This window comes from Chenopodium quinoa, unplaced genomic scaffold, assembly GCF_001683475.1.
Source record: "Chenopodium quinoa cultivar QQ74 unplaced genomic scaffold, ASM168347v1, whole genome shotgun sequence".
NCBI lineage: Eukaryota > Viridiplantae > Streptophyta > Magnoliopsida > Caryophyllales > Amaranthaceae > Chenopodium > Chenopodium quinoa.
Window position 1 is genome coordinate 3518961 of NW_018743979.1, and position 12529 is coordinate 3531489.

A 12529-nucleotide genomic window follows, 5' to 3' on the forward strand; every position below is an offset into this window, starting at 1 on the left:
AACGTTCATTTGAATAAGTCTTGCACTATTCTTGGGCTTCAAATTCATCGTTCAACAGAAATATTCAGCTTATCTTCAAGGGATTTCTGCAAAACAAATATTTAAACTCAAGCAGTTCGGTTAGCATTAGATAAGAACAGAGTCAAATTTAAATATAGAACTTATTATCCCTTGAATCGAATATTTTGATAAAACAGAATATTTTTAAGATAATATATTATTATCCTTATGCTTAAGAAATCTGCAAAACAAATTAGTTAGATAAGAATAAAGATAAATATCTTATCATAGTACATGATAAATTTGTTAGAGATAAATAATCAGAATATTATCACAATATATATGCAAGACTAAATAATTATCCAGTCCAAAAATTCGTCTAGTCCAAAGTAACAACTTATCACACGTATTGGGCTTTTTACAAATAGCCATATAGAACAATTTGCATAGTCCACTTTGCATAGTCCACTTTGCATAGTCCACGCACAGCCTGTGAGATAATATAACATATTGCAACATGGGTTTGACTTCCATCATTTATAAATAAACAAAAGCATTAAGGCCCATCAAGGTGGAGTCTTCATATATGTTTAATACAAGTATTAGAAAGTTACAGGCTTGTAGATGAAGGGGTGTTTGATTAGTGAATAACTGAATCAAAATCAATAGTTGGCTCTTTTAATTTTTTTTTTTTTAAAACTTTTGGTTAAACAAACTAAAGATGTTTAGATAGTTATAAGGGCGGGTAATGAGAAATGATTTCAGGATTCTTTTGAATCGGGAGAGAAGCTTTAACTAACTGAGTTATAGCTCACTTTAAAAAAAAAAAAAGAAAAAAGAAGTGTTTGGCAAAAACCAATTTTTAGCCACCTAAAATGATTGCTTTAAACCAAAATCAAAAAGCTAAATTTTACTTCTATTTAGTCATTATGAATTTATTTGGTTTTGATTAATACGTAGTATCATTTTTCATAGTTAGCGAAAGGCTAGCAATTGAGTTTACCAAACACCATCTATTTTGGTCAAACCATTAAGCTAAAAGCCAATAATCAACAATCAAATCAATCAAATGGAAAAAAAATGCATAAACATTATCTGAAAACCAAATTAAATTTCCAAATGTTTGAATCATATAATCTGAGCACCAATGTTATCTATTGTTTGGTTTCCATCCTCTCCTACTTTCTGCAGATAAATCATGCATAATATATAAAGGACATAAAATAAGGTTTTCAACATTAATAAGAAATCGCATGATATATTTGTTACTAGCAGATTTATCACACTCATGCAGGATGTAAGCTAGCTTAACCCGATCTTGTAACTACGATCTTTCAATCTTTTATGGTGAAGATACAACAGCCATGAACTCCTTGTTAGATTCAAGAGCTCTCATGTAAGCACTCGACAAACTTATCTCGGCATCTACACTTCCTCTGCCTTCAAATCCCGGGTAGACAGTAATTTTGCCATCATACTTATTTGCATACCCACTGCGAACAGCAATAGGTTTCCCAAGTCCTGCAAACTCATTCCCATAGATGTTAAATCGAGGCGAGCTTCCTACTTGTACTGAGTTGCCTTCATCCTTCTCTATCATCTGATCAAGTCTAATGACGAAAGGAGACTTGAACCACGAATCTGCAAAATCGTTTACAGTTTTGTTGGTAAGGTCAACCACTGACTGTTGCACCAATGATGCAGTCCACCCTAAGTTATGTTTGAACAATTCTCCAACTGTCGTGGTTGATGTTAGTATGATAAGTGAGTTGCCAAAGTATTCTTCAGGCAACGGCGGGTTTAATCTTGTCCTGTTATTTGCAGCTAACTTGCAGTGAGTTTGCTGGTCTGGTTTCAGTCCTTTCGCTTGTATAATAGATTTCCAGAGAAATGCTGCGAGAGCCTGAAAAGATGAAATTGCGGTATTGTTGCTGCTTATTTCTTGATTAGCCCTTGCCTTGAGTTTTGCTATTGTTTCTGATGAGAAATGGAAGAATCTTTCTTCAAATGGAGGTGGGTTAAACCTATAGCCAAAAAATGGTAAAAGTAACAGACAATTTATGTCAAAATGTATACAGAAAATTGAACTAAATTGTATGTAATGATTTCTCTAGGTGGTCCAAAACCAAAATACGATCAAATTAGTTACTATTTTTTAGCTATGTTGATATTGCTCAAGTAATTAAAGTTAATTATATTGGTGTATATAGTAAAGTTGTTTAATGTTGCTAGCATTATTCTTTCAAAAAAAAAAAAAAAAAAAAAAAAAAAATATATTGCTAGGATTATTGGACCTGTATATAAAATAAGATAATATTCCACATAATTAAGGTTAGAGTTTGATAGGAAATTGACAATGGGTTTATTTGACAGAGTTATACCCTTAAACCAGTTAATACAAGGTTTTAATTTAACAAACAACCTCCTTTGATTGCTTAATTTCAAAGAGACCAACTTATGACTTCTGACCAGACTCTGCTCACTTTATTATATTTCCTCCGTTTTAAAACACAATTTTGACAAGCACTTTAAGAAACATACAGAGTATTAAACAGCTTAAGCGGCAAAATTAATTGAATTTTTTTACCACCAATAAGAAGTAAGTTTTAGGCTTTGTTTGGTTCATTTGATTTTGTATGATATTAATTTAATTAATTTATTTGTATTTTCAAGTCAATTTGTTACTTTATTTTATTTTTGTCAACTTATACCTTGAAGTAATTCTTGTTTTAAAATGACACTTAATTACGAATTTTGGCCAAAAAGTCAAATTTTTGGCGTTTGACTATCATTTTCCCTCCAACTTTGTGTGCGTGTGATGCACTCCATTGAATGAGGAGATGATAGAATTCAAGTAAAAATGATTTGAATTCCTATTTTTCATTGGCCTGGGTGGCTCATGCAAGCTCTATTGTGACCAAAATTGATGGAAAGATAAAGTCAAATGCTGGAAACTTGACTTGTTGGTCGGAATCCATCATTAAAGTGTCATTTTTAAAACAAAAACAAGTGTGTTGTTTGGGCGGTGCACATGATTTTCACTTTGAATATCAATCAATATTATTTGAGCTACAAAATTATTAAAAAAAAAAAAAGGTAAACGAACAATAATAACTAATGAAACTAAATAAGCACTCTCGAATTGATGTTTTATACAAAGTATTTAATGTATTATAGTTGAATATGAAACATAATTAAAGATAGCAAAGATGGTAAGATTATCAATTCATTTCTTATTGGTTTTATGCTCAAACCTTGTGATATATATTTTTATTCCCATACATTGAAACATGATGTGGCATATTACGTGATGGTTATAATTCTAATACATGTGAAGGGTGATGTGACACATATTTTGTATTACGATTGCTTTTTAATTTATAAGAAATATAGATGTAATTCATGGTATTATTTGACCAAAAAAAAACAAATTAAAGTAATGAACTAGTTCACAAATTGACTTAAAAAAAAGGTATTTTTTTTTTGACAATTTTACCTTAATATTTGAATTTGTTTTATCTAAAATTACTTTATGAAATAAGATAATTAAAATAAAACACACGGACCCTTCAAAATAATTTGCCTTAAACTTTGTGTTGATCAAAGTGTAACACTTAAAAAACCGAACAGAGCAGTTATTTGCCAAAAATAAAAGTGTAATTAAAAAATAGTTTAATTTTGCCCGTTTACCTTTTATTTCAAAATTGAAAAATATAATTTTGAAAGTTTTTATTAAGCGGACTAAGGAAAAATTATTCTCATGTATAATCTTTACATATTGTGTTGGGAAACTTTTCATATACACCTAGGTGCACACAGAGGTAAGTGCACCCAAGGTCATTTTTTGCTCATTAAAATGAGAACAAACTACCCTTAGGTGCGCCTTATTACATCCAGGTGTATAAAAAAAAATTTAGATTGTTTTAATAACTTTTCTACTTTTATTTTTTTTATTTTATTTTTATTTTTATATGAGAGGATATATATATAAAATCTTTGTAGATTTGTTTTGCAAGATTGTTGATTTTATATAATACGGCATGACATAAGTACAAAATAAAGGAAAATGCAATGCAAGAGTTGCATATAAGCATTAAATACACTTCCTAAAATTGTATAAATTTAGGAATTCATGACCAAAATACGTGTAAATTAGTGTATTATGCTTATTTTTTTCTAAATACTTGTGTAATCAATGTATTAATACTATAAAAGTAAAAAAAATTTTAAATAATAAACATTAATTACACTGATATACACATATTTTGTCATAAATTTACACGAATTTAGGTTATGTATTTAATGCTTATATGTAGACATGTCAATCTTGACCCAGACTCGATGGCTCGACCCGAATGACCTAACTCGTGACCTGAAATTGACCAAAAAATATCGACTCGAAATTGACCCAAAAATGGAGTCGACCGGATCTTGACTCGACACCTTGATTGACCCGACCTGACTGTACTTGACTCGAAGTTGACCTGATACCCGAAATGACCCGACCCAAAATTGAATCGACCTAAAGTTGACTCGAACAGACCCAATACTCGAAGTGTCCCGAACTAAAATTATCTTATAACCGAACTATAAATGTCTGGTGTAAAAAATTACTCAAATTGTTCATCTCCAATCGTAACCAAACTCATAAATCAAATTGATTGTTCTTATTATAACAATAACAAAATATAAAATTATCAATTTGAGCTTAATCCACATATAGAATAACTCGAATACGACCCGATTCGATTTTGATCCGACCCAAATATGACTCGAATATATCCAACCCGAAAGTAATCCGACACCTGACTCGAGCCATACTCGAAACAAAAATTAACCCGACCCAATCCGAATGTTAGCTAACCCGATATGTACCCGACCTGAAATAGACCTGATTAATACCCCTAAATGACTCACCAAGTCTATTATATGCAGTTTTAAGCATTACCCCAAAATAAATTTGAAAACATTATAATTACCCATTTTTCCCTTAGCGTTTGCCAAAAAAAAAAAAAAAAAAAAAAAAAAAAAAAAGAAAAAGGGGAGTACCATCTACGGATCGGAATAATTTTAAACGGCACAATTGTTTTTTAAAACATTCAAAATTTTGAAAGTTTGCAACCCCATGCAAGAAAAATTAAATAAATAAATAAATAAATGTGCAATAATTCAGCATATTCGTACGATTTTCTTGCCTTGCTCAACTTTCTCATCTTTCCCATGTGTCCTACCCCCTAAACAAAACTACTGCTTTCAATGATCTTTGATACTATCAATAATTCAGTTTATTGTCCAAGTCACCATGCTGTCATTATAATTACCCATTTTTCCCTTCTTTTATTTTTTCTCCCTCCGGCCACAGCCACCACTCGGTTAACACCGTCGTTCTATTTCTCTTAGGACCATATATGTTTGTAATTTATGTATTAACGTAAGAAAAAATATAGTCATATAAATACTTGTCCATAATAATTACAGTTAATAACAAAAAAAGATATACATTGTATTAGATATCTGTAGTGTCAAATGGGATATGGTGCACGGTTTGTAAAATTTTATAAACAGGATTAAAAACGTGACAATATTAAAAGAATGGAGGAATATAAAATAGGAGAGCGATAGAGGACACTTACCCATGAATGAATTCATTACGATTGACAAATGGCAAGAAAGAAACATTAAATCCATTGGAGATAAGTAATAAGGATTCTTAGCTTCTTCTGTTTCATACTTTGGCTTAATGAAACACTCTGAAATTTGGATTAGTGGAGGAAATTCCATTTTTATTTTCCTTTCTTCCTAAAATTGTTTGGGTGAGTTTTTGTTATGAAGTTTATATGGAAGTGACATAATTTATACTGTATGTTCCCATAACTCCCATTAATAATGCAATTATTGGTGCAATATTAATGAAAAACCTAACTTTAATGTATCCTTTTTATTTTTGTACTGTATTATTTTCGTGAAGGGACTAGTCAAAGAGTTTGGCTGCCGAAATTATGTCACATGAAATGTGATGTTGTACACATGATGCTCCATTTGTTTCATAATATATGACACATTTCGACTAAAAATGTATATAAAAATATAAATTATTATATACTTCCTCCGTTATAATAATATTGCAGTAACTTAACTTTTATACTATTCATCACGCTTATTTGATCATATATTATGATTTATACGTAAAGTAAAATATAGTCATGTGAAGTCTTGTTAGATTCGTCTCGTAAAATACTTTCACAATATCAAATTTTATAATTTTACTCTTATATAATTATAGATATTTAACATATAAAATGTGCTTTGGGATGCGTAATTTCTTCCTTGTTGCAATATTTGTGGAATAGAGGAAGTATTATTTTCTCCATTCCTTTTAGATAGACAATGTTTCTTTTATCACGCTTGTCCACGCACGAACTTTACGATTAACATCCTTAAATATCAACAAGTTAAAATTATAAAACGTTGATATTAATATTATATACATTGAAACAATTAAAACAAGATCCTACATGATGACTATGTTTATCATAGTTGTACATCACAAATCCCAGTTAACATAAAATTAGTGTAATCGTATTAGCTAAAAACACGGAGGAAGTATAATGTTTTGATATTATAAAAATATATACTTCATATATTTATACTAATATAACAACATTTTACTAGATAACATTTGAGAATTGAATTAGTAAACGATCAAAGTTAATGGATGAATTTTGCAAAAAAGTCAAATTTGAGAATTGAATTAGTATACGATAAAAGTTAATGGATGAATTTTGCAAAAAAGTCAAATTTCAAGTTCAACTATTTTGAAACATATTTATCGATGTTCGTACTTTATATGAATTAAAGTAAATATAATTATTTTGGTATTTGTTAAAATTGTCTCAATATATAGTTTTATGTTAAATACAGGTTTGAGCTATTACCAAAATTTATCCCAAAATATATGGCAATAGAAGGAGTAGCTCCTTAGCATTATAAAGTGTTTAACTCTCTTTTCTTTAATCTATTAATGTGTTTTGACCCCAAGAAACATCACATGTGATAGAATTAAAGGGACCTTACATTTGAAGGGGAGTGTGAATAAACCTCCCAAACAATGCATGTTATATAATGTCCTTTTAATTCTGTTTTATTTTATTAATGCACTTTATTCCCATAAAATATCATATGTGACAGTATTAAAATACCTTATGTAAGATGTGGAGTGTTGACGAAGTGTAACTCTCTCAAACTACACATTTATTACTGACCCTTTAATTTTGTCACATGTAATGTTTCGTGGTGCTAGAGCACATTTTCTCAACCCCCCCCCCCCCACACATACACACACTCATGACAAAGAGTATATTTAAGCGTTTAACGATACTTAACCGTGAGTATATTGCTAGTACCATGTTAAATACGGTTGTGGGCCGCACCCATCATCAAGAGAGGGAGTTCAGTTCACAAGTCTAAGGAATAACCATCCTAAAACCATATAACAAGAGGAATAATAGCTCCTTAGCTATAATTTATATAGAGTAATTAACTCTGTCATTTTTCATAACGTGGGACACTTACTTGTCTTGCTTGGGAATTTTATATTTCAACATTATTTAATATTAAATTTTTATAATTTATACATAATATTAAAGAGATTATCGATAAAATTCCATATTTGCAAATATGTCAGTTAAAATGGGGCGCTTAAAAAACAGAGAGAAGATATGATAAGATGCATATATTTATGTGTGTAGACACCTGATTGTGTCTCCCCAACCAAAGTCCGATGACGAAATAACATCTCATTCTGCCTAATTTGGTCCACTTCGCGTAATGGATAAAAGAATTACTTGAATAGTCCTTTTGTTCTAGCCCAAAATCATTTTAGAGCCATTTCATCCATTTCGTTAGCCCAAGCTTAGCCATTTTCCCTTTTCACAACTCCAGTCCCAAAACCGGTCAAAACTGAATTTCGTGCCACATAATTTTTTATCCAAATATTGGATGGTTGGATAGCCCTTGAAATAAGCTTTCCAATGGTATTTCATAAGCCTAATTTCGATTAGAAATGAAACGATATGATTAAAATACCAAACTCTATCCAAAACCGACACCGTTCCACTATTTCGATCATATCTCACATTCTACAAAAGATACTTCTAGAGCTTTCAAATATATATTATTTATCTTATTTTGATTTCTGGATAAAAAGTTATGATAAAAACAAAAACCGTAAAACTGCTATCCTTCGCTACGTGTTTTCGAAAATCTATCTCCTTTCAAAAATCTATCTTCACCCGATTTTAAGCCTATAAATATCACCATTTTTTCTGATTTTTTTTAGTGGAGAATTTGACAACCATAAAAATATTTTATCAATCCCAAATCATCCCAAAAGGCTTAGATTTTAAGCTTCGACATACAATTTCTATTGTTCTTAGGTTATTTCTAATCTTATTCAAGTAATTCAAAGTCCAAACACAAGATTCGAAGGTTCTACCTTTTTGACCAAGGCGTGAAGGTATAATCCCGAGGGTGATATTAATTTCTCTAACTCTTTAATTTAAGTCTCGTGAATTATTATTTTTATTGAAGTTATTAACAATTTATTCATGATGTAGTATTCAAAGTTGCACATTCGGAGTGAGTATTTAATTCTTTGTTTTATTTACTCTAATTATTTTTATTGCTTCGATCACTAGATCATGTTTAGAATCGTATTTTTAATTATTTAGAAACATGTTAGGATTGTTATTAATCAGTTTAGTATCATGCCTAGGATCTTACTACTAACGATATTTTCATGGTGATGATTATTATGATAATTATATGTTGCTTGATAATCAATAATGATATGTTACTATTGCTTGATCACACCCCTTTTTGCAGGTTTAAAGCGGATTTACAATTGAAATCACGCCTAATAAGATAATTAATAATTAGATTTAGGTTTAACATGATTCTAATTCAAGTGATCACAAGTATTAGATTTAATTGTGCATTATAATCAACCAATTCAACATAGATTAAACAGGTTTAGGATTAATTTAATGTATGTATGTTGATCGAAAAGCGCACATGAATATCAATAAGGATCAAGTAGAAGCCTATTTTAGGCGGGTTTGACCTCTTATGAAAGTCAAATTCGTACCATCATCTCCGAATATCCAGTCATGTTTCCAGACCACTATGGAGTTAGCAATCTCAGTGATTGTGAACGGGGTGTAACCTTCACAATCGTGAACGGTTTACAAGTTCCTAAAACTTGTCGGCGTCTCTTTTTCTTTAACTTATTTCCTAGGATCGCCGGCATGCCTAAAAACATGTCCCACAGTAGGGTGAGAAAAATTCCCTATAGTTTTTGGCGACTCCACTAGGGAGGATTTCTAATTAATTCCTAATTTGTTTGGCAATTAATTAGAATGACTGGATAAGACTTGAAAGACTCTTGATGTTCATGCGTGCAATTTTGATTAACATTGTGGCATAAGTATAAAAAGGTACATATTGGAAAGACCATCCGTAATGCGTCGAAGCTTAGGAATACATATAGGAAAGGTCGGAAATATTTTTCACAACTAAAATCGGGAAGACGCTGCGAAATCGGAAAAAATATCGAAGATTGAGTTTGTCGAAGAGTACCAGAACTGTCGCTAGGCGACAACGGTCAACGCTGGACGGCAACCCCGTCGCGTCGCGACAGGATTGTCACCGGACGATGAACACTACCGTCCAGCAACAAATCTAGCGATTCTGCGCTAGTCCTCTATCTTTGCGTTTTACTTGATTCTAGTATAGTGTCGACGATTTTACTTCCTGATTAAGTTTTTTCGACCTTTTTGAACCCATATGTGTTTTACATGTGGTTTTATCCCTTGAGAATTCACGCTCCATCGACCCTAATAAACGCTCTGTGCAAAAAGGGTTCATTCGAGTTTGTTGAATTCTCCAACCGCGGAGTCAAGTTTAACTCACGGGGTCCCGTCCATCGCACCAACCTTCCAAGGTAAGGCTTCCGTGCGATGCATTCGGACTCTTAATCATGGACCCTCTTGGACACCAAAATCTTTGACCTTAGAGAACTAGAGCCATGGTTAGGTTGCAAACTCATTGCATCATTTTGTGACTACTTGACTACTTGTGCATACCTTTTTTATGATTAAACTAACCCTTTGTTTTGACTTGTTTCTTATACATATGTCTATATACAACCTATATGTGCTAACCCAAGACTAAAGAGACTTTGCTTAATTAATTTGGTTAATTAAAATGAACCCATAATGTCTAAATATGCTCGACCTAGAAGACTTTAAGCCTAAACCTTCGAAAGAACGACTGAAAACAAATCATTGTGATGCTCCAATATTGGCGCATCACTCTAGATTTGTGGCGCATGATAATGGTAACCATCATGCCATGACAAGCTTGTCGTGTCGTGATGAAGCCATCGTCACGCGACAGTCCCATCGCCACTCAATGGTTCTGTCTTTCTTTCAGAGTCTTTAAATCGAGTCGCACTACTATGGTTAACCAGTTTTAACTTCAACAAACAATATTTTCTTGGTCTTGTATGAGTCTAACCACATGTCTAGTCACTTGGTCATGACACGAGTCTTGTAAATATCACTTACACCCACAAGTCTTCACACACACCTTGTCTACCATGACAATGTCTTAGATCCATGTACGAGTCATCTTTTTCTGTCATTTGAGTTGAGGGTCCGTCATAATCCCCGAAATCTCCATGCCTTTCCATTACATAACTTTCCATAAATACACCTTCATTCTTAGACACTTTCCACATTTACATACTTTCCCTATACACATATACCTTCCTGCATACTTTCCTCCTACATGCTTTCCCCATACATATCATTCTCCCTCATGCACTATGCTCTTTCAGGAATTTTCTTATCTATACATGTTGAATCGATTTCGAGCCATGTGATTGACAAGAAGTGCCCATGGTTTCCTCTTCCACAGCCTTTGGTTAAGGAAAGAGGGTTAATTTGTTTGAAACAACTCCTATATTCGCGAGATCTTCTTTGAAAGCACGGTTCAAAAAAAGAAGAAACAGCTAATGGCGGCCACTAAGGAAGACTTCGAGACTCTCTAAAAATCCATTTATACTCTTGCTGATCTTGTTAAGGGGCTCTCCACTCGAGTGGAAAAAGCTGAAAATATCGATAAACAAGTTTCGCCTGAGACTATCAAGTGCATCCAAGAGAAACTAAGCCAAGTTTCCAATGATTATAAGTATCTTGATATGAGTACCAAGGGAATCTCACTAGATAAGGAGCTTTTTTTGAACAAGTTCTCTACCACTGACATTATTCCTCAGTTCAAGCCCATAGATAAACCCTTACTTTTTCTTGAGAGCTTTTGAAACAATCATGGAAATCAAGGGGATTGACAAGCAACTCTTCCCATTAATTTTCTATCTTTCATTAGAACCGGTGTGTCAACAATGCTTATTTTTCGTAGACTCCAAGAGGACTTCCACTTGGGACGATATTATGAATGCCGTCATAGATAGATACAAGAGTAATATCCAAATCGAAACCGATTAAAGAGAACTTAAGATCTTGAAGCAAAAGGACAATGAAGGCTTCGTCGAATTTTATACTAGGTGGAAGGAAGCTTTTGCTAAGATGATCAAAGCTCCGGATGAACGTGGTGCTGTTCGAATGTTCATAAAAAATCTCTAACCCGAATACAAGAAACACCTTAGATTCTTGGGTTTAAGTACTTTCAAGTCAATCTATGACATATATATTGAGATCGAGGATGAATTGCTAAAAACTAATGAGAAAGGAAAGAAGAACGACTATCCTTCTTCTTCCTCTCCCATTAATGAAGTACTTGCTATAGACACTCCTAAGCGACGAATCCAAAGGTCGAAAAGGGTGTTTACTCCTCTTGGCATGAGCTACGAAACAACCTTCGATTGACTACACCGCAAAGGACTGGTCATGCCCATAGGACCCATCAAAGATCCTGTCCCGGAGGCCAGAAAACCTAAGTGGGATCCTAATAAACACTGTAAGTACCACCAATTAAGAGGCCATGATACTTAGCAATGTTGGAAATACAAAGAAGCTATCCAGGATTTGATCATTGATAACAAACTTTTTGAGATTCTAGCCATCATAGAAGCTTAGATAATCTTTGATCCTTCTCTCCTCATTACACCTATTGACGAGCCCATGATTGAAGAATTCTATATAACCACTATTAAGGAAGTGACCATGATTGAGGAGGATGAAGAAGTTTTCTTAGATGTCATCGAGGAAAACTCAGCAAATCTAAAAGAAGACGTTGATAAGCTTCGAGATTCCATTGCCGAGCTTATGAGTATAGTGGAAGACCTTGTAAATCGGATATCAGTCATTGAACAAAACACTTATCGCCATGATTGGAAGAATGAAAAGAACGATTGTCCTCCTTCTTCTTCTTCCTATCAAAGATTAAAGAAAAAACTCAATGCTCTTAAGCTGCGGGTAAAATGGACCGTAGACGAATATACACCAATAAG

The 12529-nt window shown here is 32.8% G+C and overlaps 1 protein-coding gene across 1 annotated transcript; it reads right to left on the reverse strand.

The window, feature by feature from the left end:
• Positions 1-967: 967 nt before the first annotated feature.
• Positions 968-10798, reverse strand: LOC110689957 (uncharacterized acetyltransferase At3g50280-like). The gene is made up of 2 exons (XM_021866776.1): positions 10626-10798; positions 968-2087 (listed from the first exon to the last, which is right to left on the reverse strand). The coding sequence occupies exons 1-2, from the start codon at positions 10796-10798 to the stop codon at positions 1343-1345; spliced, it is 918 nt and encodes a 305-aa protein (XP_021722468.1). The 3' UTR covers positions 968-1342.
• Positions 10799-12529: the final 1731 nt, after the last annotated feature.